Source organism: Garra rufa, chromosome 13, assembly GCF_049309525.1.
Source record: "Garra rufa chromosome 13, GarRuf1.0, whole genome shotgun sequence".
NCBI classification, from domain to species: Eukaryota; Metazoa; Chordata; class Actinopteri; order Cypriniformes; family Cyprinidae; genus Garra; species Garra rufa.
The window spans coordinates 28,599,048-28,626,809 of NC_133373.1; the positions used below are offsets into that span (position 1 = coordinate 28,599,048).

At 40.5% G+C, this 27,762-nt stretch overlaps 1 protein-coding gene across 1 annotated transcript in view; it reads right to left on the bottom strand.

Annotated features, from left to right (window-relative positions):
* adgb (androglobin) overlaps positions 1-27,762 on the bottom strand; it is a 65,801-nt gene that overhangs the window by 13,297 nt on the left and 24,742 nt on the right. Inside the window, exons 15-28 of the mRNA XM_073816464.1 lie at positions 24,014-24,197; positions 23,812-23,875; positions 21,718-21,831; positions 21,337-21,445; positions 21,118-21,250; positions 17,500-17,614; positions 15,824-15,967; positions 8,502-8,643; positions 8,259-8,381; positions 5,104-5,197; positions 4,687-4,818; positions 4,381-4,534; positions 4,102-4,289; positions 730-896 (exon numbers count right to left, since the gene is read on the bottom strand). Of these exons, the coding sequence (XP_073672565.1) occupies positions 730-896; positions 4,102-4,289; positions 4,381-4,534; positions 4,687-4,818; positions 5,104-5,197; positions 8,259-8,381; positions 8,502-8,643; positions 15,824-15,967; positions 17,500-17,614; positions 21,118-21,250; positions 21,337-21,445; positions 21,718-21,831; positions 23,812-23,875; positions 24,014-24,197 (1,863 nt within the window). The remainder of the gene's footprint in view (positions 1-729; positions 897-4,101; positions 4,290-4,380; positions 4,535-4,686; positions 4,819-5,103; positions 5,198-8,258; positions 8,382-8,501; positions 8,644-15,823; positions 15,968-17,499; positions 17,615-21,117; positions 21,251-21,336; positions 21,446-21,717; positions 21,832-23,811; positions 23,876-24,013; positions 24,198-27,762) is intronic.

Below are 27,762 nucleotides of genomic sequence, written 5' to 3' on the forward strand. Positions count from 1 at the left end.
AAAAGAATGGAGATGTGTGCATTTTTCTTTTTTCCTAAATATCATATTTTTGAAGTTTTCACCCCCTGGCTCTTAATGTATGTTTTTCCTTCTGGAGCATCAGTGAGAATTTGAACCTTCTGTAATTGTTGCATAGAAGTCCAGCGGGCAGTTTAACTGTTCAAGACAAACAAGGGACTTATGAACAACTATCAACAAAACTAAACAACTAAACAAAAAAACACAGCTGTGCATATTCAGATAACAACACAGTATTAAGAATCAAGGGGATGTAAACTTTTGAAAGGGGTCATTTTTTTATAAATTCAACTATTATTTTCTCCTGTGGACTATATGTAAACATCTTTTATGTGAAATATCTTATTCAGGTTAGTACTAAATAAACAACAACATGCATTTTGTATGATCCCTCTTATTTTGGTCAAATAATCAACATTTTGCAGATTCTAAAAGGGGGATTTAAACTTTTGACCTCAACTGTAATTCATTTTAAGTTTAAAATAATCTATAATTAATTACTGCTTATATCTATTTCTTTATCATTTAGAGTCTGCAATTAAGAAATTTCTTTTCGACTGAAGAAAAAAAAGACATAAACATCTTGGATGACATGGGGGAGAGTAAATTATCAGGAAATTTTAATTCTGGAATAAAATTTATCATTTAACACTACATTTTCTTTATAATTTCCAAACTCCATAATGTATATGAATGTGTGTGTGTACAAACCAATGCTGCCTACAAAGCAGTAGACTGGAATGATGACATGCCCTTTGCCCTGACTGCTGGCGACCTCTTTCTCATGGTCTAGGATACTGAGTTTAATGTAGACGTCTGATTTTGAAGTCTGAAACTGCACAGTGGCACTGTGATCACTGGAGACGTTTACCACGTGTCTGACAGGAAAAACACACACAGTTTAGATCAGCAACTACTGACTGACAAACAGCGCCGGCGCTCCACACACGCACACCACGCACTGCGCGTAGGGCACCAAGTGCCTGGGGGGGCACAAATCTGGGTTGTGAAAAATCATCACAACAGGCTACTAGTATAAATAACAAATAAAATATGTCTAAAGCATGTTGATATACAAAAGCAAGTTCAGGTATAAAACAATGTTAATTTCAACATTAAACTAATATAAAAGTGTTTATATTCACCGCCTGTGTTTTATCCTATTGGTAATTATTGTAAAATAAACGCTAAAACGCTTGTGTTTTCAGTCAGTGTCTAGCAAGGATGAAGTTGCCCGATCGCCATTTCCTCTTTACAGACTACATAATGAAATAGTTTTTGTTTTTGATTTGTTCTATTTCGTTAAGTAATAATTTAAAGCTTTCTATAAATACATGTATCTTGTCTGTGAGTTATGTATTTGCTGAGTTTTGCTGAGAAGAACTCCTGTTGAGATGACATGAAGGAATCATGTTTGTTTTCAACGTTTCAAGCACCGCTTGCAACATTTTGTTGATATTGTGAGTGCGCACAAATAAAAGTAGACCCTTTACAGTTCTGAATAATGTATTACTCGTACCTTTATGAGCAAAAATGACGGAATATTTTAAATTGTTTCCACTGCAAGAATGCAAGTGATTGCGCTGGCGCCTCCATGTCCTGCAAAGCGGCTCTCCGTACAAACGATTGCATTTGTGCCTAATACTGCACATTTATATTATTTCAACCTGTAAATTGTTTGTTTTGTATTGCTTTTTACCTTTTCCTCTCCAAACTCTATCGTTTTTTACAAAATTCAGGCGATTTTATATTTTGAAAAATAAGGCAAAGCCGTTTGAACCGCGCTCTTCAATTATTATTTGTGACCCTGGACCACAAAACCAGTCTTAAGTCGCTGGGGTATATTTGTAGCAATAGCCAAAAATACATTGCATGGGTCAAAATTATTGATTTTTCTTTTATGCCAAAAATCATTAAGAAATTAAGTAAAGTTCATGTTCCATGAAGATTTTTTGTAAAATTCCTACTGTAAATATATCAAAATGTAATTTTTGATTTGTAATATGCATTGTTAAGAACCTAATTTGGACAACTTTAAAGGTGATTTTCTCAGTCTTTTTGATTTTTTTGCATCCTCAGATTTCTGATTTCAAATAGATGTATCTCAGCCAAATATTGTCCTATCCTAACAAACCATACATCAATAGAAAGCTTATTTATTGAGCTATATGATGTATAAATCTCAGTTTTGTCAAATTTAACCTTATGACTGGTTTTGTGGTCCAGGGTCACATTTTATTTTAGTGCGTTAAAGTCATAGACTGTAAAAAATATGGACGTAGTGTCCGTGACGTCATCCGTGGGTAACCTAAAAGAACCTAACTAAGAAATTCTGAATGGTTGTTATTCCTTTGGTGGTGGTGGGTGGGTGGTTGGTTTGGGAGGGGGGGTGGGGGGCACCACCAAGCACCCAAATGGCTAGCACCGGCCCTGCTGACAAAAATCCCTATTTTTGCTAAAAGCTAAAACCTAAATGGTAATTTATGGTAAGCTCTGCAGTGCTTACAAAAAAGCTTTCCATTGATGTATGGTTTGTTAGGATAGCACAGTATTTGGTTGAGATGCACCTATTTGAATATCTGGAATCTGAGGGTGCAAAAAAATCTAAATATTGAGAAAATTGCCTTTAAAGTGATCAAAATGAAGTGCTTAGCAATACATATTACTAATCAAAAATATTTTTTTATATATTTACAGTAGGAAATGTACAAAATATCTTCATGGAACATGATTTTTACTTAAAGGTCCCATATTGTACACATTTCTGGAGGTTTATTTTAGTTGTTGATGTCCTTAAGAATATATATCTGCGGTATAAGTGCCAAAATCCGTCTCAGTATATTTTTACAGCTCCTTTTTTTTGGGGAGCTCTGTCAAGAACAGGTCGATTTTGGCCCATCTAATTAATATTCATGAGCCTCTCTTCTGATTGGCCTGTTGTTTTCTGAGTGACGCACATCCAAGCCAACCACAAGTATGCTGTAGCCTAGCCCAGAACCTAGCCTGCTGTGGCTTGGTGATACTCAACAGGATATTTCAGAACAATCATTAATGTTTTTTCTTTTTCAAACACTGAATGCAGTAAGTTACGTAACTGTTACTTTAGTAAAGCCCCTTTCACAATGCGCACTGATTCCGGAAATTTACGGGAACGAGCGTTGTGTGAACAAAAGCCGGAACCAAATGCCATAAAGGCAGTGTTGTAGTGATGATGCACGTTACCCTGCGACTCTTCACGACTAAAAAAAAACGTACAAGTGGAATGAAGCAGCGATCAGGCAGCCCCTCACTATCAGCACTGAAGCACAGATCGTTCATCAGGTTAGTTTCAGTTTAGTGAAATGTACGCGTCGCATTACATCTCACATCCAAATGTCACATGAATTTACGGGTTGTGTGTAAAGCATGCACAGATTCCGGAAAACAACTGTGAATGAACTTAATTAAGCAATTCTGGAACAAATCGTGGGACACATTATCCGTGTATTTTCCGGAATGGCTGTGAAAGAGGCTTAAGTTGACTGCCACTGGTCTTTTATATTAACATTGTTCGGAAGCCTGTGCAATGATGTAGCTTTGACATCTATCGACTGAACAGGGTTTTCTCCACTTGTTTTCGTGTTGTTGTTGCTTAGCAATGGCATGGACGCGAAGTTGTCGAGGTTTGACAAAAGGAGGGTGGGACGGTGGTTGGTGCTTGGGGTGGTGACTGAAGGCGGTGACTGAGTAGATCGGACGTCATATTATTACGGAAGTTACAGGGGCTCGTGAAAAGGAACAGCTACTTTAAGCAGGCTGTGTGCAGTTTACTGTGGATTGACTGTTTTGAAACTTATATGGTAGTTACATAACCCCTAGATCTCAGTTATCATGAAAAAAGCCAGGAAATTTCGATTTTGACAATATGGGACCTTTAATATCCTAATGATTTTTGGCCTAAAAGTAAAATTAATAATTTTGACCCATACAATGTATTTTTGGCTATTGCTACAAATATACCTGTGCTACTCAAGACTGGGTTTGCGGTCCAGGGTCACATGTACATATAAGCTATTACTTGATACACTTTATGCATGTGCTAACCTGCAGATGATGTTCTTTTGATTGGGGATGAAGTAACCTTTCAACTCATTTACAGAAAAGTTATTGCTTGGTGTTTCTCTAACCAGCTGTGGCAGGGGCTCTCGGCAGCCAATTAGACGCATTCTCCATTTTCCTCCAATCACAGTTGTGTCTCCGGTATGTGCCTCAGCTACAAACGTATAACCACCCTATGAAGTGTGAAACAGAAGACATACAATATAAAAATGAACATACAAGTTAAACGCACGTTTAAAATCGTATAAAAACATGGAGACAAACCTGGTTTGGAGTGTATACGTATGGCTCCACCCTGTTAAAGACTTTAGGTATCTCTGCTAAAGTGTCATTATTGATGACATGCACAATACATGCAGGAAGAGGAGAGAAGATTTTAGGAACAAGCAGCATGTTCTTAGGAACATGGAACACCTCCCTGAAAATGAGAATAGACGAAAAATTTCTTAAACAAGTATATAAGCAAATATTGAGTGCATATAGAGTGCATGTATTTTATTAAAGGGATAGTTCACCCAAAAACAGTGTTTTTAGTAAACTATTGTTAAATGTAAAATGAGTTTTCCTGACCTGAATATCAGAATCCAGGAGTTTGCTACCTCTGGTACGGGCACTGAGTAGTCGGTGAATGTTATTCTGTTGCACTCATCCTCTCCACAGGGGTACAGCTCTGCTATTCCTTCACCATTAGCAACCATGTGTCTACCAGAAATGCACACTTAGTACTGGATAAAGATTCAAGCAGACAAAAACCGACCTTTGACACCCAGATTGTCAGAGTCGACTAGGTTAGGCTACAAGCGCTGGGAGAAGATACCACCCACCCACTGAGCCCAGACACATGCCACATTCACCCCCCAGGCCAGAGGTCACTCTCTACAGACCCTCCCCGCATCTACAGCCAGGCACACAGACAGTAAACAGCAGATGGTACCACCGAGAGACACAATGGAGGAGAGAAATGGTTCTTCAAAATGAATAATTCACCTCAGTAAAGATACAGCATGTTTCTCTAGATCTGATTCCACGGGAGCCCACATCTCTTGCAGAGTTTTAGCGACGCTCAGATTTTCCTTGGTGCCTAAGAACACACAAACAAACATGAGCACACCGTAATAAGCACTCAATGTTCACCTTGGAGCTGTGAAACTGGATTGGGTAACGTGGTTAGATTTGGCCCAGTTTTAAATTAAAAGATGGTGCAGAAAAGCCTCTGTGACAGATAAAAATGTACTCAACAAATCTCAATCCCTCTGCTTCTATAATGCCAATCATTTCACCAGCCAGGTTTAGCTTTGTTCATTAAAATATTCTTCTCTCCTCTCGCATAAAATTATATGTATTATATCTGTCCATCTACTGCCAAATGAGAGCTAGAAAGAAAAATACCCCTAAAATGAAATTAAATTCATACTGGCAGGCAGGAGACAAACCGTTCTGAGGCTCATTTGTGAATGAAAGTCATAATCATAATGACAAAAACTCTTTCAGAACAATATAGAGAATAACATCAGCCAAGGAGAGGATATAGTGTCACCTTGTATCTGTGCTATAAAGATGCTGGGGGGGGGGGGGGGGGGGGGTTGGGTGTAACAGTTTTATTTTACTTTTTATTCTTTCCCCACAACCAGTCCATTAACTAAAACATGTGGAACCAATCCACTTTTACATTTAAGAACTAAATGTAACAGTTAAACTGAGAGGTTGTGTTGTATCTTCAACACAAATTTTCAAAAAATTGTCTGAAATTTCAGGAAATTCTCGAGTATTTCGTATTTTTTGAAAACCTACTTTTGCGAACTAGTCCTAGGTTTTTTCACCGATCAGAACCAAACCAATGTAGAAAGATTCTCTGGAGAGTGAGTATCAATAATTATCAAAAAACATGGCCGCCATTGGCCGATAAAGTTTGAGCACCTATTAGATGAGGCTGATCGGAATGAAACTTGGTGGACCTGTTTGACTCACGGCTGCAAAGGTCTGTGAGAAATTGGAAAGAAATCTGCTGGGGTGAACTGGGGGTGATGTCACATTTTTCAAGGGTATAAACGCATATTTTTTTGATATTCATATCATACGATAGAACTCCTCATTCCGGACAACTTTGCCTCTAGAACCACTGCTGTCAATTGAATCGTTTGTTAAATGACTGACAAGATGTAAAAAACCTACTTTTGCGAACTAGTCATAGGTTTTTCACTCAATCTGAAAAAAAAAAAAAAAAAAAAAAAAACACTGCAGTACAATTCTCTGGATTCTCTAGGTCAATAATTATCAAAAAAAAAAAAAAAAGCTTACCCTTAGGGAAGCTATAACTGGGTCATTTAGAAAAGGGACCTGTCAGAATTTACTCAAAATCCTATAAAGCCTAAAGGAAAACTCAAAACATCACAAAACCTGGTGATCGGACCACAGTTGGTGCTATAACAATCATAAACATTAAAAAACATAATATTTCTATGGTAAATTACCTGGATTTGCCAAAAGTGCTTTTTTAAATCATTGATTTAGGTGGTTCCAGGCTTGCTAAATAATGTCTTTTTTAATATGTGCTTAAATGCCTTAAAACGCTTGAACCCCGATAATCACTGCTTGCGGCTATATTTTTATTTAAATTTGATAAGAGTATTTATTAATATTTTGAATTAACTTTTATTTTTATTTTTCATTTTCATCTAATTTTACATTAGATAAGTTTTGTACTAATTTAATGTGCTTTTGTCAATTTTATTAGTTTTTTATATTGGCATTTCATATATTTGTAGTAATTTGAGTACTTTGGGGGAAAAAACACAATACAAAACAGTTATAATATTAAAAATATGGAAGAAATTAATAGTTTAGTGGCAAATCTTTTAAATCCCACTGGTTGACTATTTGCTCCAAACCCATGATCAGAAACCAGTCGGGTTTTTTTGTTTTATTTTAGCCAATCTCTGTTCTGGATATGCACATAAATTGCATTTTAATAATTTCCCAAAATATAACTTGTGTGGAAAAATCTTGTTTGTAAACAGGATGTTTCCAGAGTCAGACACACTGAAGACTGATGCAAAGACAAACCAGCAGAGAAAACATTGCACCCAGGTAGAGCAAGCACAAAATATTGGACGAGAATTCTAAATATTAAATTAGAGGTGGGGGTTTCTATGAATGTTTCTGTGAAGGTAATCATTTTTGTTGTGTGCTGTTATGTTTTATGTAGCATAATTTCACAAGGCTAAAGTCAAGGCATTCTGTTTTGGCCTTAAATCTTGAAATTACACAATCTAATAAAAAAAAAATTGTGCTATATGAATGTAGCATCTTTGTGGTCTGTAATTTCAAATGGCTACTAATATTTTTATTAAAGGCCAGTTCAGTCCGTAATAGAGCAAGTAAACATTTTGTTTCTGTACTGTTTTATTCCTTCTCCTCTCTTACTTTAACAATAAAAAAGGCAATTAATTCAGAATCAGCCCATTTCCTCATAAAAAAATATTGGAAACGGCCGTGGAAAATCACGATTTGAGTCTACTGAATAGAGTCCTGTTCATCTGTGTGTGACTGCTGGAACTACACTGTAATTTTCACACAATAAATGAGTTGTTTGAGGTAAATAGAGCTTGATGAGCAATACTAGGATCTTTAGAGACTGCTTGCGTGTTTTGACTCTTTGAGCTTCCCGGATGATATTGCTTCCTGAAATATACATTATCTTTCTCAGTACGATTCTGCTTCATCTTTTATCCTTCCTCTCACACTTTCCCTTCATCCTTTCCAATACTGCTGCATCTATCTTTCTTTCCTTCTTTCTTTCTCACTTTCTCTTGGCCACTCTCCCTGTCACTCATGTTTGTCAGGCTGGGGATGGAGTGATGCTTGGAGGTATGGAGCCAGATGGAGAGAGAGATGGAGAGGTGTGTTATTCTCTCTGCTGTCATACTCGCTTAGAATGACTGGCAGCTTCATTGATAAGTATGAGCTCCAGGGCCTTGCAGCTCTCTCTCTCTCACAAACATAAAAACCCACAGAACAGATGTCAGACATAACTGACCACAAGAGAATGGGTATGAATCAGACGGCAAAGACAATTGGCATAAATTCTTGAATTCAGTCTCCACTCTTCCGTTGTACTAGGTATCATTATATTTGGACTTTACCTGGTCTTGCTGCAGTGAGGATCTCTCTGACTAGGTACCCCTTCCAACCTGCCTGCAACACTGTGGCTGCCTGCATTTCCTTGTCTGTGGCCTGCCTGCCATTCCAGCGCTCTAGAGTGTCATCTTTTACAGGGAGAAAAAACACATGGGTACATAAAGTCAGGATGAGCCACGTGCTATAATAGTGTAAAATATTCAAACCCAAGAGAGACTCTGTTAGACCCACATGTCAAAGACATTCACCTGATCGTGCATCCAAGGCTTTATCGTTGCTGCCATGTGGCAATGGGTCTCCTGTCAGAGTCTGTACTGCAAACAGCTCCTCAGAGGTCAGTTTCCGCCCCAGAGCAGAGCAAAACATATGATACACAGCTTCACTGAACACCTGCATGGGACAAAAATAATAGACATGCAAGCATATAAATATGTATGAAAGCAATATACAGTCAGTGTCAAGACAAATGACTCAATTACCTCTTCCTAAGGGGGTCTTTGGAATGTAAAGTCAAGTCAAGCCATTAAAAAAAATAGTGCTTTATACAGTATAGACTGTATAAATAATTAGGAAAATAACAATCAATGATGCAAACGAAATTGAGATTTATACATCATCTGAACGCTGAATAAAGAAGCTTGAAAATCTAGGATCTGAGGGTGCAAAAATATCAAAATATTGAGAAAATCGCATTTAAAGTTGTCCAAATGAAGTTTTAAGCAATTGTATTACTAATCAAAAATTAAGTTTTGATATATTTATGGTAGGAAATTTACAAAATATCTTCATGGACCATGATCTTTACTTAATATCCTAATGATTTTGGCATAAAATAAAAATGTAAATGTATTTTTGGCTATTCCTACAAATAATACCACTGGTTTTGTGGTCCAGGGTCACAAATATGCAACCAATTCAAATTCTGATGTGAAGCATTTAGTCAATATTCATTTTAATAGTCACAAAATAAATGTGGGATGCATGGTTTTGACAAAACAAAACAACAAAAACTAAATAAAACCAAACAATCCTAAAACTTAATTTAACAATGAAGTGGGCACACATTTGTCAAAACAAAAATTAAAAACTTTAATTTAAAATTACCTCTACTTTAACAACTAACAATTAATTCAAGATTAAGACTGAACAATGTAAAGGAACAATGAGTTCTCTTACGAGAGGTCTCTCGTACTGCGTAAGCTAGCTTACGCTTGGGGAAAATCCTTTCCGCGAGAGATATTGAAGCCAAAAAATTATCCTTAATTTTGTATTAATGTAAAACGCGTTGCCGCAGTGAGCAGACATAGGCGAGGCGTATTGCTTGCCTATTGGCTGCTCTGCAGCAACTGCAGCACCTATCGAGCGAGGCTTGGCGCGAAACCAGCTCCAATGAGAGCCTTTCGCGCCTAATACGTCATCTCCCGCCGAAAGTGGCGTGATCCAAGCCTATAAATATCGCTCGAAGGTAGCTACACTCTGATTTTTTCATCCTTCAAGCGAAGCTCACGCATCGCTGGAGCCGGAGAAGAAGCCGCCGTCGACTGCAAGCATCTCAGCGGGACGAGCCATTGGAACTGCTGGCCACGCCGCCTTCCGTGCCTTCCTGCTGCGCTTTCCGGCGCCTATATCCTTTATAAACCTTTATAATCTACAGTGTGTGTCGCCGCTGCGATACACACTGTTTCTCTAAGAGAGCAAAGTGTCTTTTTAAAGATGCTTTCATACGGCTCGTGCAGATGCCAATGGCGACTCTGAGGACTTGCCTTGCCTTCTTCACTGAGACTGCTCCCCCGCCCGCGCGGTGTCGCGCCGTAAAAAGCGCTGTGCCCAGCGGGCCCCGGACCCTTCCTCCAGCCGACAAAGCTCGCCGGTTCGCCCGCCTGCTTCATCGACCTCGTCAGCCTCTGTTCCGGACGTAAAGCGGCCGCTGTATGCCACCGCTTCCATCGACGCCGGTGACGAGGGGGGCCATGAAGGAGGAAGAGGATTTCCGTTTCCCGCCAAAGCGGGAACGCGCATGCTGCTCAGAAGAGGCGATAGCAGCCCACTTATGTCTGCCCTCCGCTGGACGGCGTGCTAAGTCGGCCCTCCCCTCTAAAGCTTGCCGTCAGACGTCAAACCTGCTTCGCCGCGCTCTCGCCGCCGCCTAGCCGCGTCAGCGCTGCGTAACATGGTCTCTCACCGTTGCTGAGAGGCACCCGTGGTTAACGCTTTCTGACGTTTTTCTCGTCTGGCCGCCGCCCCGCCAGACGCGGCCCGCGGCCCAGGATTGAGTTGAAACCTGAGCCTCCGAAATCGTCCTAGCACATCTGGGAAAACGACAGTGTACGAGTCCCGCGGTTGCCGGACCCCCACCAAAGTTATTCGCTCGTCCAGTTCCAGGAAATGTGACTGTTCCAGTGTTTTCTGCAGCCAACAAACCGGCTCCGTCGCCCGTTTGCCTGCACACAAAAGTCGTTCCCACGGCTACACAGATATACCCCCAATAAAGTGTATTATCTGGTGTCCCGGCCACGGCCGATGGTGTTTCATGTGTCGTATGAATATGCCCACTAACCAGTGCTCATCTCTACACACAAACACAGCGCACATAAAATCGACTCAGATCGATTGCGCGTCACACGTGGTAAATGTGCCCGCTTCACAGTGCCCACAAACACCACATTATGCACTGTTGGTTTCTGTAAAAACGAAACCAACAGTGCATTAACTCTATGCTTTGGGATGTTAAATGTGCCCGCTTCACAGTGCTCACAGACACCTCATTATGCACGTCAACCGGTTTCTGTTAAAACGAAACCAACAGTGCATCCGCTCTATGCAGGCGAACGTTGTTTTGGAGTGTTAAATGTGCCCGCTTCACAGTGCTCACAGACACCTCATTATGCACGTCAACCGGTTTCTGTAAAAACGAAACCAGGAGTGCGTTCGCTCTATGCAGGCGAACGCTGTTTGGAGTGTTGAGCGCCGGTGCGCGAGTCCCGCGGCTGCCAGACTCCCACCGAAAGTATTCGCTCTCTCAGCTCCAAGAAATGTGGCTGTTCCAGCGTTATCCGCAGTCATCAAGCCGGCGCTGCAGCCTGCTTGTCTGCACTCAAGAGCCGTTCTCACGGCTACCCAATTAAATCCTCAAAGGAGTGTATTTTCGGGTGTTCCGGCCATAGCCGAAGGTGTTTTGTGTGTAGCTCGCATGCACATACACATGAGCACATCCTGTCATACAAAACCCGCGCACATAAAGTCGACCCGAATCGGCTGCGCTTCGCATGTGATAAATGTGCCCACCCTAGAGTGCCCACACATATCACATCAGGCAGGTCTTACGGTTTCTGTAAAAACGAACCGGACGACGCCCCGTCTACACGGCTAAAGGCTGCGCTGAGTGTGTTGAATGTGCCCGTTACTACGCAACCATATATACACACAAAGATAGCAGTCCCCGCGGTCAGTGTACCCCGAGCCTCGAATGTCACAGTCACTCGTGCGTCACAACGCACCGAAGCGACTCCGTTGTTGACAGATCGGAGCGCGCATCGCACCTACCCCCTTGCGTTACAGGTAAATGCATGGGAAAAGCTCCCAGGGGTTTCACAATGGGTGCTGGACATTATTAAAGGAGGCTATTCGCTACAGTTTCACCGACTTCGTATGTTTTATATGTGCCCACCTCAGAGTGCCCACACATATTACATCAGGCAGGTCTTACGGTTTCTGTAAACCGGACGACGCCCAGTCTACGCGGCTTAAAGCTGCATCGAGTGTGTTAAATGTGCCGTTACCACGCAACCACACATACACACAGAGAAAGCAGTCCCCGCGGTCAGCGTACCCCGAGCCTTGCATGTCACAGACACCGAAGCGGCTCCGTTAGTAACAGATCGGAGCGCGCTTCGCACCCACCCCCTCGCATTACATGATAGATGCATGGGAAAAACTCCCAGGGGTCTCAAAATGGGTGCTGGACATTATAAAGAGAGGCTATTCGCTCCAGTTTCGACGACGCCCTCGCCGTTACACGGCGCGCGTCGAGACCACGATAAAGGCAGATGCAGCACACCTGCTACGAGCCGAAGTGACCACTAGATCTAAGGCAACTGAACAAAGCGCTAGTGAAGCGAAAGTTCAGAATGCTCACAACCAAGAAAATCCTCGCACAAGTGTGCCGAGGAGACTGGTTTGTGTCAGTGGATCTGAAAGACGCGTATTTTCAAATACAGATCACAGGCGATTTTTGAGATTCGCCTTCGAGGGCCAAGCTTATCAGTACACAGTCCTACCATTCGGTTTGTCCCTAGCACCCCGTACGTTTACGAAGTGCATGGACGCAGCGCTCGCCCCGCTCAGACTGAAGGGAGTGCGAATACTGAATTATTTGGACGATTGGCTGATTTTAGCGCAATCTCGCTCAATGCTCAGGGAACACACGACCATGTTACTCGATCACCTCGAGAATTTGGGTTTGAAAGTAAACTGGGAGAAAAGCTCGCTGAACCCCAGCCAGAATATCTCCTTCCTGGGCATAGAACTGGATTCGCAGTCAATGACAGCGAAGCTAACGCAAGAGCGCGCGCTGAACATTCAGAGAGCAGTGAGCGCGCTCTGCTGCAGCGCGTCTGCCCCGCTCAAAACCTTTCAAAGAGTGTTAGGTCTTATGGCGTCAGCATCATCAGTTCTACAGTTAGGGATGCTCTGCATGCGCCCACTGCAGTTCTGGCTGAGAGCGCGAGTGCCGCACCAAGCGTGGGCGTCCGGTCGACTCCGTCTCACGATCAATCAGAGATGCGTTACAGCCCTGATGCCGTGGAGAACAGCCGGCTGGTACCAAACAGGTGTCACTCTAGAGAGACCCTCGAAGGTGAAAGTAGTGTCCACGGACGCGTCCACCTCGGGATGGGGAGCGCTCCTAGACGGCAGACCGTCGTTCGGCCAGTGGTCAGAACGCGAGAAATCGCTGCATATCAACTGCCTCGAAATGATGGCAGTAGAGAATGCGCTGACATATTTTCTTCCTTTATTGAAAGGAAGTCATGTATTAGTCCGCTCCGACAACATATCGGTAGTGGCTTACATAAATCGCCAGGGCGGTCTCAGGTCCAGAAAACTACATGCACTTGCAGAACGCCTTCTGGTATGGGCTCATCGCAACCTGCGCTCGCTGAGGGCAGCGCACGTGCGGGGGACCCTAAATGTAGGACCAGACAGACTGTCCAGGAACAATGTTCCGGCGGGCGAATGGTCGCTGCACCCTCAGACGGTGCAGCTATTATGGAAAACATTCGGCAGAGCGGAGATAGATCTATTTGCATCTCAGGACAACGCTCATTGTCTAGAATTCTTTTCCAAAGCCAAGGACGCGCTAGCACATGCGTGGCCCCGCCGTCCTCTTTATGCTTTTCCCCCAGTCTCTCTCCTACCTCAGGTGATAGAGAGGGTGAAGGAGGAAGGGTGTGCAATACTGCTAATAGCGCCGTTTTGGGGGAACCAGCCTTGGTTCCCAGCGCTGATGCAGATGACGAGCATCGCACCGTGGCCAATACCTGTGAGGAGAGACCTCCTCTCGCAGGCGGGCGGCGCGATTTGGCACCCTCACCCCGAGCTGTGGTCCCTTCATGTATGGGTCACCAGGGAATATATGATGAACTCCCCACAGGAGTGATATCAACGATCACACAGGCTAGGGCGCCATCTACTAGACGGCTCTATGCCTCGAAGTGGTCGATATTTGCGGACTGGTGCACAGCCCGCGGATCTTCACCCACAGACTGTGGAGTGACAGATGTACTTTCCTTCCTACAAGAGCTGCTGGACAAGGGCAGGTCCCCGTCCACGCTCAAAGTTTATGTGGCGGCCATAGCAGCGTTCTCGAGGACAACGCTAGGTCAGTCAATAGGGAGGAACGATTTAATCATACGCTTCCTTAGGGGAGCTAAGAGATTAAATCCACCCAGACCGCCTTCAGTCCCAACTTGGGACCTTTCTGTGGTGCTGGACGCTATGAAGGGCGGACCATTCGAACCACTACAGGCGGCTGAATTAAAATATCTGTCTCTTAAGGCTATATTCCTCCTAGCGCTCGCTTCAGTGAAGCGCGTAGGAGATTTGCATGCGCTCTCCGTGGGCGCGACATGCATGGAGTTTGGACCTAACGACTCTAAAGTTATACTCAAACCCAAGCATGGATATGTGCCAAAGTCTATTAACACACCGTTTAGAGCACAGGTCATCGCATTGTCTGCTCTGCCGGTTGGGGATGATGAGGCTGACGCGAGACTCTTATGTCCAGTTAGAGCGCTAAGAGTCTATGTGTCTCGCACGTCTGCTTTTAGACAGACAGAACAGCTGTTCGTCTCGTTTTACGGGCATTCTAAAGGAATGGCTGCGTCAAAACAGACTTTATCCAGATGGATAGTGGATGCTATTGCACTGGCGTACGAGTCCAAGGGCATGCGATGCCCGCTGGGTGTCAGAGCACATTCCACGAGGGGCGTGGCCTCGTCGTGGGCTTGGTCGAGTGGAATTAACTTGCAAGACATTTGTACGGCGGCAGGCTGGGCCTCTCCGTCTACATTCATAAGATTCTACAACTTGGAGGTTCCCGCCCTACAGGCCAAGTTGCTATCGGTCTAGATATTAACAGATATCTAGACCCATGTTCCAAGTTTATCCAGGTCGTTTACCTGCCCGGATATACCAGGAGCCAGTGTTTATAGGGTCCTAATCCCCTTATATGTTCAAGCACGTTCAAACACTATATGAACCCCGGGCTATTCGCCCTCGGGTCTATGGTATCAGATCTTGGCATGCACGGCGTTTTACATGGGGTCCCCAAGCGTAAGCTAGCTTACGCAGTACGAGAGACCTCTCGTAAGAGAACGTACTCGGTTACTAACGTAACCTCGGTTCTCTCAGAGAGGGAACGAGTACTGCGTACCTTGCCGTGCAAGCGCGTGCTCTGGGCGCTTTTATGATGAAAAAACCAGAGTGTAGCTACCTTCGAGCGATATTTATAGGCTTGGATCACGCCACTTTCGGCGGGAGATGACGTATTAGGCGCGAAAGGCTCTCATTGGAGCTGGTTTCGCGCCAAGCCTCGCTCGATAGGTGCTGCAGTTGCTGCAGAGCAGCCAATAGGCAAGCAATACGCCTCGCCTATGTCTGCTCACTGCGGCAACGCGTTTTACATTAATACAAAATTAAGGATAATTTTTTGGCTTCAATATCTCTCGCGGAAAGGATTTTCCCCAAGCGTAAGCTAGCTTACGCAGTACTCGTTCCCTCTCTGAGAGAACCGAGGTTACGTTAGTAACCGAGTACGTTTTAAATGAAACTAGAAATTCAAAAGATTAGCACGGCTGCCTGCTGGTACAAGGCTATGAACATTGGTGATGAGTCATAAAGAGCTCTGTTTCAAATTCTGAAAGGGCACATATTTTATTAATTAAAATAATGAAGGTATTTCAATGGCTGTTAAAGTTCAAAAGAAAATGCAAAACAGTTTGGTCAGATACAACATGGTCTGACAGACGGTGCAAGAGTCCATCCCATAGGACCGGCCCTGTGCATAACCCACCCTTTGTTGCTTTATGCCTACACCATGGGTCTTCTCAAGTTCTTTTGTGGTTGATGGCAGTTCGTCTGGATCTGAGAAGGAGTTGATCACTCGCCCCAGAGCTCTCATGATCATTACAGCCTGTTCACTGAACCTCAGACTCTCCTAGACAATTCAGAATAGAAACATGAATCACAAGTGCAGATCTTTTTTAGCCTAAAGTCAATGACACCCTGATGTTTGCGGACAGTGAACTTGTTATCCGGTTGCTGCTATATACAGTGCATTGTGAAAGTATTCATACCCCTTCATTTTTTTTCACATTTTTTTATATTGCTGTTGTACACTCCATACACCATAATGGAAAAGCAAAAAACAGATTTTAACATCTTTGCAAATTTATTAAAAATTACATTGCATAAGTATTCATACCCTTATCTGGAAGAGATGAAATTTAGCTCAGGAGCATTCATACTGTTTGTAGATATTACTAGTGAAGTTAACCTGTGGCAAATTCTATTAGATGGGTATGATTAGGAAAGGCACACACATCATAATAAAAGGTGAAAATGCATATCAAAGCAAAAACCAAGCATTCTGAAGGATGTAGTCTCCATTACCCCTTAATGGAAGTTTGAAACAACCACAACTCTTCCTAGAGCTGGCCTCCTGGCCAAACTGAGCAATTGATGGACAAGGGCCTTGGCTAGAGTGGTGACCAAGAACCTGATGGTTACTCTAGTTGTGCTCCATGATCATATATGCAGATGGAAGAAACTTACAGAAGGACAAACATCACTGCAACATTTCACTGATCTGGGCTTTATGGTGGTATGGCAAGACTCAATCCTCTCCTCAGTGAAGACACATGAAAACACACTTGGAATTTGCAAAAAAAACACCAAAAGGACCCTCAAACTGTGAGAAACAAGATTATCTGGTCTGATGAACCTCAATTCCAAGCATTATATTTGAAGAAAACCAGGCAATGCTCATCACCTGCATAGTTCAATGCACCACGATATTAAGATAGCCTCAGTGAAAACCAAGTCCAGAGCATTCAGAACCTCAGACTGGGCAGAAGGTTCACCTTCCAACAGGGAAATGACTCTATAACACACAGCAAGAGTGGCTTACAGACAACTCTGTGAATGTCCTTGAGTGGCCCAGCCAGAGCATGGGCTTGAACCCAAATATACATTTCTGGAGAAAAACATAAAATGCCTACCAGATCCTTTCCAAGCTGACAGAGCTTGAGAAGTGAAGAGGAGAGGCGAAGAATGGCAGATAACTGCCAAATGTTGATGTGCAAATTTTGTTGCATCATACCCAAAAAGACTTGAGGCTGTAAAGGTGCTTCAGCTAAGTACTGAGTTAAAGGTATGAATACTTATGAAATGTACTTATTTCAGTTTTTATATTTTTAATGAACTTTTAAATGAAGTTGTGACAATTATGTTTTGCTTTGTCATTATGGTGCACGGAGTGTAAAATGATGTTGGGAAAAAGCCATTTAAAACAGTTTAACATAAGAAAGCAACATAAAACGTGAAAAAAATGAAGGGGTATGAATACTTTTGCAAGGCACTGTATAGAACATTTGCTACTGATACATTGACTAGTGGCAGAACTAATCAATTAATTGACTACTCAATGCAACTTAGAGCGTATATATGTGTGTGTTAAAGTGGACATGCCTTGTCAAGGTGTGGCATAACAGTCTCCTCATCACCAAACACAAAAGGAGACATGCTGAAGAGATGTAAGTGGACGGCCAATGAAGCACTTGTGTGCACATGATGAACATGACGCCTAATGAGAGAAAAAAAGTGATGATTAGAAATGCTCAGAGTGAGAAATTTTTATTTTAAGTTGATCTAATAAACTGATGAATCCATATGAATTTATATATTTTTTCATAGTCATGCCTTCATACTTTTAACCAGTAGTAAATACTGATGCTAATGGAATCACATAAATGATCTAGCATGTGATCATCATATGACTGAGAGTGAAGCACATATGACCCATTAAGTTAGCAAAGCAGCAGAATACTGCTAATTCACAAGCTCAAATTAGAAGACAAGATCATGCACTGTTACTAGAAATGATGTGGGGATTTCTTACAGTACATGTAGCAGGTTGCAGTCAGCAAAATCTCCTTTGCTTATAAAAGCTATTATTACAATTTCAACTGAAGTTGTTCTTACGCCTTTTAAGCACTCTCATAAACCCCCACAGAACTGTGGCTCTGCAATAACATATTAGTTTTACATAATTTGTTGACAGAAACCAGGATTTCTCAACCATGTGGAGTTTAACAGAACAGTATGAGGTGGAGACACAGGAAGAGAGAACAAAGGGAAGAAAGAGCCTTTTGGTAAAATCTGATTCTTTTTATTTTTCCTGAATGTATGTTCGCCAAAAACAACTCAGATGTGCCTACACTTGGCCCTCCCCTTCCCTCAGAGTGACCTCTGAATGTAGGCTTCCAGCTTTTAGGCCACTACGCTGCTAGAAATAGCAGACTGGGTCATTTCTCTCTCTTTCTGTATCTCAACCCATCTTCTTATCGCTCTTTTCTGTTCTGGGCTCATAAGAGAGAGTGCAGTACATTATATGAACTTTGGTAGTAATACTGAGAGCTTTTTGTTGGATTTGAACTACTGCAACAGTCACTTCATAGTGCCGACTATCATAGCATTTATCAAGGTTCTTCCATTTTAAAATTTTCTAATATATTATTAATGTACACTATATTGCCAAAAGTATTGGGACACCTCCTTCTAATGAACAGGTTTGACTACTTTAGTAATTTCCATGAGTACAAATCTTAATGTTTAAGCATATCATTATATTCAGGGGTATTGTGTGCTTCCAATTGTATAGCAACAGTTTGGACAGGACTCTTTTCTATTCTAACATGACAATGCATCTGTGTATAAAGCAAGGTTAAAAAAGAAACTGTTAGTTCAGTCAGTGTGGAAGAACTTGACTGATCTGGTAAAACCAAGTCCTAATCCCAGCTGAACATCTCTGGTGTGACTTTAAATCCAGACCTTGAGCCAAAAACTCATCACCAAACACCAATGACTTGTACACTCACTATATGGACAAACGTATTGGGACACCACCTTCTTTAGAACAGAAAAAGGCACTTTCAAAACTGTGGCAAAAATAATGGAAACATAATTCATGCATTTAAAAATTGCATTTTCATCTTTGTTGTTTTGGAAGTGTCTAAAATGACTGTACCCATATGTACAAGTCATTGGTAATTGGTGATGAGTTTTTGGCTCAAGGTCTGCATTTACAGTCACACCAGAGGTGTTCAACTGGGATTAGGACTTGGCTTTATGCAGACCAGTCAAGTTCTTCCACATTGACTGAATCAATCATTTGTTTTTGAATAGAAAAGGGTCCTGTCCAAACTGTTGCTACAAAATTAAAATCATACAATACCCTAGAATATCATTATATGCTTAGCATTAAGATTTGTACTCATGGAAATTACTAAAGTAGTCAAACCTGTTCATTAGAAAGGAGTGTCCCAATACTTTTGGCAATATAATGTATTATATTACAAAATATATTACCATGCATGATGCTTGTTCCAAATACCTCCAATGGATGCAAGAACATGACATATGTGACCCTGGACCACAAAACCTGTCTTAAGTAGCACAGGTATATTTGTAGCAATAGCCAAAAATACATTGTATGGGTCAAAATGATAAATTTTTCTTTTATGCCAAAAATTAAGATATTAAGATCATGTTCAATTAATATTAAGATCATGTTCCATGAAGATATTTTGTAAATGTCCTACTGAATTTTTAATTAGTAATATGCATTGCTAAGAACTTAATTTGGACAACTTTAGAGGTGATTTTCTCTGTATTTTGATATTTTTGCACCCTCAAATTCCAGATTTTCAAACAGTTGTATCTCGGCCCCACATTCTATTGTCGTAATGTAAAAGACCATATATCATGGAAAGCTTATTTATTCAGTTGATATATAAATCCTAATTTAAAAAATTGACCCTTATGATTGGTTTTGTGGTTGAGGGTCACATATTATTTTACATGGATAGAAATGAGTCTGTCTTTAAAATAGTGAAGGTTCTAGACCACATTTTGACAAATCACAAGTTCCAAAGCTGTTTTATGAAGTTTTTGTCTACCAAAGGCCTTTTGGAAAATGTTGTGTCAGCTGAACAATTAGCAATGTTGTTAAACAACAGTACAGTCCATTGAACACACTGTGCTTCCTTTCCTCACAGCCTCATTTGCATTGCTGTCAAAAATTAAATATGGTGCTTGTAAACATTCTGTTCTTATAAAAAGTTTTATGGTTTCCACAAAAATATTAAAAGACAAGCTTACTTCCAGGACAAAAATTTACAGTTAATTTACTCACCCTCATTGTCATCTAAGATGTTCGTGTCTTTCTTTTTTCAGTTGTAAAGAAATTATGTTTTTTTTAGGAAAACATTTCATGGATTATCTCTGTATAGTGAACTTCTATGGTGCCCGCGAGTTTGAACTTCCAAAATGCAGTTTAAATGCAGATTCAAAAGCCTCTACACGATCCCAGCCGAGAAAGAAGGGTCCTATCTAGTGAAACGATTGTTTATTTTCTGAAAAAAGTGCAATTTCTATACTTTTAAACCTCTTGTCCTCCAACTTCAAAATCATCCTACATTGCTGTTTTTGTCTTTTTTTGTAAAGGGAACTTAATCTTCTCTGCACAGTCACTTGGTAAACACTTGGTCGGTACTTCTGCGGCAATGTAGGACGATTTTGAAGTTGGAGAAGAAAATGAGATGGGAGTTTTTCGACCTACCATAACTGTCTTGAACCGGAATACACAGAGTACACACAAAGCTAGAAAGTATATAAATTGTCTTTTTTTTTTTTTTTTTTTTAGAAAATAACTGATCATTTCCCTAGACAAGACCATTCTTCCTTGACTGGGATTGCTCCATTTAGAGCTCTTTGAAGCTGCATTTAAACTGCATTTTGGAAGTTCAAACTCACGGGCACCATAGAAGTCCACTATATGGAGAGAAATCCTGAAATGTTTTCCTCAAAAAACCTAATTTCTTTACAACTGAAGAAAGAAAGACATGAACATTTTAGATGACAAGGGGGGTAAATTATCTGTAAATTTTTGTTCTGGAAGTGAACTTCTCTTTAAGCAGCACAACAGTTTTCAACATGGATAATAAGAAATGTTATTCGTGTCCCATTCAAACATATCAGAATGCCTTCCATAAGCTGAAAATGAAGTAATTGTGGTGATATAGTTACCCAGGGGGAAGAGAGAGCACTGCAGCTTTACTAGCAGTAGTTTGAATCTGCACTGCAGGAAGTTCAGAGACAATGCTTTTCCATGAGAAAGGCTTAGCTGTTAGGGAACCAGGCCTGGCTGATGACTCTTTCTCTGAACACAAAACAGACACATATTTAGACATGATCTTTATTGTTGTGAACAAACAAATGGAGTGTGTAGTATGTCTGTTTCCTTACTCTCATCCACACTTTCTCCCCAGTGCACCAAAGCAGAGAAACCAATGACAATTTCTGTGGGCAACAGGCTATCTACAAACAGGAAGTGAGTACCTTTTCCATCTGTAGACTGAGAGAAGCAAATACAATGGACAGAATGAGACAGCATCAGCACATACTGTATTAATTTGTTTTGGTTTTATATGCATCTCAGGAGACAATAGAATATACACAGCCCATTACATAAACTCACACTCACAGTAATTACCAAATATTAAATCAAACCACATGTTCTCAAGGGATAAGGTTTATAAAAAACAGTCCAGCTCAACAGCATTTACAGCAAGAGCAAAAACAGCATGATTATCAAAAACCTCCCATTGTGTGTGAGTATGTGTGTACCTGTGTGTGAACAATTCCAGTCGAATCAGGTTGTCTAGCAAGAGCGGACACGGAGTGGGTGGAGGCCACAGCGTTGGACAATGCAGCAGCAGACAGTCGAGAGGAGATGGAGTTCTAACAGGGAATTGAGTCACTTTCATGTTTTATTCTAACACAACACAACACATCCCTCCCACCACAGATACCATAATTATACCAAGCACCATTACAAATGCCACAACAACAGGATTAGCTGATTTTTGTATTAGCTGTTTTTATGATAATGCATTCTGAATGTCACAGATACAGTCAGCATGGGGGGTCAGCCCACCCGTAGAGAAAAACAAATGACAGTTACCATAGCTACAGACTCATATGGAAAATTAATAGTAGTAGGAAAGTATCCACTACATTTAGGCCTAGATGTTTTTTTCATGAAGTCAACTGTTTATGTGTGGCATTTGGGTTAGTTATTTATGTCATTAATTATTTACCCTCATGTCATTCCAAACCCGTATTTTTGATGAAATCCAAGAGCTTTCTGACCTTGCATAGACAGCAATGCAACTGACACGTTCAAGGTCCATAAAAGTAGTAAGTACATCCTTAAAATAACCCATGTGACATCAGTGGTTCAACCGTAATGTTATGAAGCATGAGGCATGAGGGTGAGTAGGTAATGACTGAATTTTCATTTTAGAGGGAACTATCACTTTAAAATAAGTAAAACATTAAAATAACCTTGGTTATCCCTAAATCTTTCCCCCAGTATTCAACACATTATTTGCTGTATTAATCTTCAGAGGTTTATATTATAGTTCAACATTTTCATTCAAAGTAACAGTAAAGACATGTATAATGGGAAAACATTTCTATTTCAAATATATGTTCTTTTTATTTTCTGTTCACTAAAGAATTATGAAAAAACAAAACTGCACAACTGTTTTAACTGTGATAATAATAAGAATGTTTCTTGTGCACAAAATCCATATATTAGAATGATTTCTGAAGGATTATGTCACACTGAAGACTGGAGTAATGGCTGCTGAAAATTCAGCTTTACATCACAGGAATAAATTACATATTAAGATAAATTTAAATAGAAAACTGTTATTTTAAATATCAATAATATTTCACAATATTACACCGTATTCACTATTTTTACTGTATTATAAATAAAAGTCAATGCTTGATGTTGCTTGATGTCGATTTATTAGTTTCATTATACACTAGTAAAAATATTACCATGCAGGCACATTTAAAGGGGTCATCGGATGCCCATTTTCCACAAGCTTATATGAATCTTTAGGGTCTTAATGATAAGTCTATAACATACTTTGGTTAAAATTTCTCAATGGTAGTGTAAAACAATACCCCTTTTACCCTTTTTAAAATCAGCTCTTTTCACAGCAACTAATTTTGTTGCATGGTTCTTTAAATGCTAATGAGCTCTGCTCACCCCGCCCCTCTCTTCTGTGGAGTGACCAGCCGTCCTGTTTACTTTAGCTGCATTTAGTCGCGAAACTTGCTAGCTAGCACATTATTAAGAAAGGCGATTTGCGAAGATCAATAAAAAACCTTATATAAACGTCTGATGTAGGTGAAGCTGGATCACAAATTATTTGCATGAACATAGACGCATTTAGGTAGATCGGGGGGTGCATTCCCTTTAAAAACAAAAGTAATCCACTGTGTCTTCAGCGGCTCAGATGCTGGAAGTAAATGACAACTTACATCTAACAACAGAACACCTCAATAACTTAAGAATCATTCTTTTCTACGTCCCTGCTCTGGTGTCGAAACAATAGCAGTTGGACAGTTTACAGCTCGCTCAGGGCAGGTCTAAGGTAAGACAGCGGTGTCAATCAATCTTTTGTGGGAGCGGCCTTGGTCTGTGTGACGTCACACGGTTTAGAATCAGAGAATGGCTTGATTTGAAAAGGGGGATATTATTTATAGGGATTTAAAAAATAACACTGGGTGGATTTTTTTCATTATAGGGTGGTTGTGTATACATACTGCCAACACACATTTATGTTCAAACAACATGTAAAAGTGAATTTAGCATATGATGACCCTTTAATATTAGGTTTGTGTTTTCCTTCAATACCCTACCTTAAAGTGTGATGTCTTACACTGATGTGCATAAGTATCTGGCTTGTGAAAAACCAGCAACGTCCTGCAAAACACATGATTATTAGCATATTGTAGCCTGCAGCTTAATAGGAATTTAAGAGCACGAGGAGTTATTGTGACAGAATAGCAAAGGATTAGCATTATACAGCTTAGACTGTTGCTGGAGATGATCGACCCTTACTGGAAGCATTTAGTGAAGTTGTGCAGGTCCACCCATGTCTCCAGAAGCGGGGGTTTGTCTGACGCTAATGCATCCTGGGACAAAAGCAATGCACCGCTGGACTCTTTGGCAGTCTGCAGCCTCTCCTTATCTTTTCTGTCTGTCTCTTTATCAGGGCCTGTAGTTGACTTCACTTCTTCAGTATCTTGGAGATTAAAAAAGTAATACAACAGCCTATTACAAAACAAGTAAGCAAGGAAACGCTAGTAGGAATACACATTAGTGACCTTGCTGTTTTAAATGCTGAAATAGTAAGGTCGTAATACTATATCAATTAATAAAGGCCTGAAGTGATTTGTAATTTTCCAGGGAGATGAGTTAGAAATAAGATTCTCTAAATAAACAAAGTAATACTTTAAATTATTTGTCCACAGTAAGATAAATAACATACATTAAAATTTTATGACAAGTGAAAAGCGATAGTTGATCATAATTCCCTGGTTTGTCCTGAACAGTTAATCTGCCCAGTGTTCTTCAGAAAAATCCTTCAGGTCCTACAAATTCTTTGGTTTTTCAGCATTTTTGTTATTTGAACTCTTTCCAACAATGACTACTATGATTTTGAGATCCATCTTTTCACACTAAAAACAACTGAGGGACTCTCATATATGCATATGCTCCTGACGCTCCAGATGGAAACATGATGCATTAGGAGCCAAGGGTGTAAACTTTTGAACAGAATGAAAATGTGTACATTTTTCTTATTTTCCCTAAATATCTCTTTTTTTCCATTTAGTAGTGCCCTTCAGAAGCTAAAGAAGATACTTACATGTTTCCCAGAAGACAAAATAAGTTAAATTTACACTGATCTTCAAGTTCAAAAAGTCTTCACCCCCGGATCTTAATGCATCATGTTCCCTTCTGAAGCATCAGTGAGTGTTTGAACCTTCTGTAATAGTTGCGTATGAGTCCCTCAGTTGTCCCCAGTGTGAAAAGATGATTCTGAAATTATGCAGTCATTTTTGGAAAGCGTTCAAATACACAATAATGCTGAAACACCACAGAATTTGTGGGACCGGAAGGATTTTTCTGAAGAACAGCGGGCAGTTTAATTGTTCATGACAAACAAGGGACTGTGGTAATTTTTATAAATTTTATAAATTATTATTTTCTCTTGTGGCTATAAGTAAATGTCTTTTATGTGAAATATCTTATTCAGGTCAGTACTAAATAAAAAATAACATTCTACAAGGTGTATGTAAACTTTTGACCTCAACTGTATGTTTACTGTCCAGGCAATAAAGCAACAATAACATTTTGAGCATTTTAAAACCAGACTAACTACTGTTACGCTACTAAAAAAATGTGGTTAAATTTGCAATAACTCTTTAAAACTGCAAATGAGTCATGAAAAAAAAAAGACTTTTCATGAAGATACCATGATTAACTCAGTGGTACCAATCAGAAAAGCTCATTTACCCAATCAGGCACTGTACTGAATTTATAAATGCACTTTTATTGGTGTCACTCAATTCATTACGCCAATTTTGCGGAATCCTGTTATATATTGCAGCTTGAAGTCATTACACTCAGCGTGCAGTGCTGACGTATTAGACCACGATAATAAAGATGCTGTAGCAAAGCCATTCACTCCATTTACTTATCCACAGGTGTTACTAAGCAACACACTGGGCTCTCTAGGAAAGCACATAATTGGCCTGTCGTGATGAGGGGTGAGCGCATGATCATGATCACAGAGATAGAGATGATACCATGCGTCTGTGTGTGTGTGTGTGTGTGTGTGTGTGTGTGTGTTTGTTTGCATCTGTGTTTGTGCTGATGAAAAGAAGATGGATTGGATGGAGGAAGAGAGAGATAAACGAGAAAGTGCAATTGTGAAGGCAGCCAGCTATCATATCATTACAGCAGCTATTAGCCTCACTGCTCTGATGGCTAAACAATGACTTGAGGGAGATAAGTGAGGTGAATTATCGTCTGCCTTTACAAATTCATCCTTTTCACTTCACTTTCATTGTATTGCACATTGTTACCGAAGCACTCAATTGAAAATGAGTAATGCTTTCCCAATCTTCCAACTGAGAAATTATGGTATGGATAATCTGAATAAAAACATTTCGCTTGATGTGTTTCCGGGTCAGCTTTCAACTTCAGAACTGCTGCTCACTGCCAAATATAACTGGCGAATATGAGCATTATACTCATACCTCTTATGTTGCTGCCTTATGTTAAACTGTTTTAAATAACTTTTTTTACATTATTGTCACAACTTCATGAATGTATTTAACAAACTTAAATAAGTACATTGCATAAGCATTCATACCCTTAACTCAGTACTTAGCTGAAGCACCTTTACAGCCTCAAATCTTTTTGGGTATGACCCAACAAGATCGGCACATCAACAATTTGCAATTATCTGCCATTCTTCACCTCTCAAGCTCTGTCAGTTTGGATGGAGTCTGGCAGACATTGAGCACATCAGTAAGCTGATAACTCAAATATCAAGGTTTACATGGCTTAAAGGGATAGTTCACCCAAAAATGATAATTTGATGTTTATTTGCTTACCCCCAGGGCATCCAAGATGTAGGTGACTTTGTTTCCTCAGCAAAACACAAACGAAGATTTTTAACAAAAATCGGTGCAGTCTGTCAGTCAAATAATGGCAGTCAATGGTTACCAAATCTTTAGAGGAAAGAAAAACATACACAGACAAATCCAAATTACACCCTGCAGCTCGTGACGATACACTGATTTCCTAAGACACGAAACGATCGGTTTTTGTGAGAAACTGAACAGTATTTATATCATTTTTTACCTTTGATACACAGCCACGTCCATCTGTCCTGAGCACGAGTTTAGCTTTCGGCTCGTTACATGTGAACGCGCTCTGACATAGTATACGCAAACGCCAGAAGCTATCTGTGGCGTGTATACGACACTCATTGTTTACACAGTGCACACAGACTGTGGGTATAGCGGCTATTCAAAATGGTAATTACTTGCGCTTATCCTGATTGTTCAAACCGATTTAAAGCTAAAAGATCATCCGGGACTTTTCACCAATTTCCCCTTACGGCGAGACTACGCCAGAGCGCCAGAGCGCATACACATGTCACGAGCCGGATGCAAAGCTCGTGCTCAAGACAGATGGACGTGGCTGTGTATCAAAGGTAAAAAATTATATAAATACTGTTCAGTTTCTCACAAAAAACGATTGTTTCATGTCTTAGGACATCAATGTATCGTCACGAGCCGCAGGGTGTAATTTGGATTTGTCTGTGCATGTTTTTGTTTACTTTTAAAGGTTTGGTGCCCATCCACCTCTATTATTTGGCTGGCAGACTGCACTGGATTTTGTTAAAAATCTTTGTTTGTGTTCTGCTGAGGAAACAAAGTCACCTACATCTTGGATGCCCTGGGGGTAAGCAGATAAACATCAAATTTTCATTTTTGGGTGAACTATCCCTTTAATTAAAAAATCAGGTTATTTCCCTGTAGTGACGTCAATATATAATCATTTGCGTATTTGACTCTGTGTATTCCATATATTAGTTAGTAGTGATGTTAAATAAAGCTTGCAACATGTCAGCAGGAAACTTACAGCTCATATATTATGAAGTTACAAATGCTGCGTTTTGACTGAACCACTTGTACTTCTGTTGCGCGAGATGAGAACACATTTTTATCATTTTCTGAGCCATGAAAGAGTCTGCTTTTGTGATATATTTACTTATATCTTTACTGCAAAAT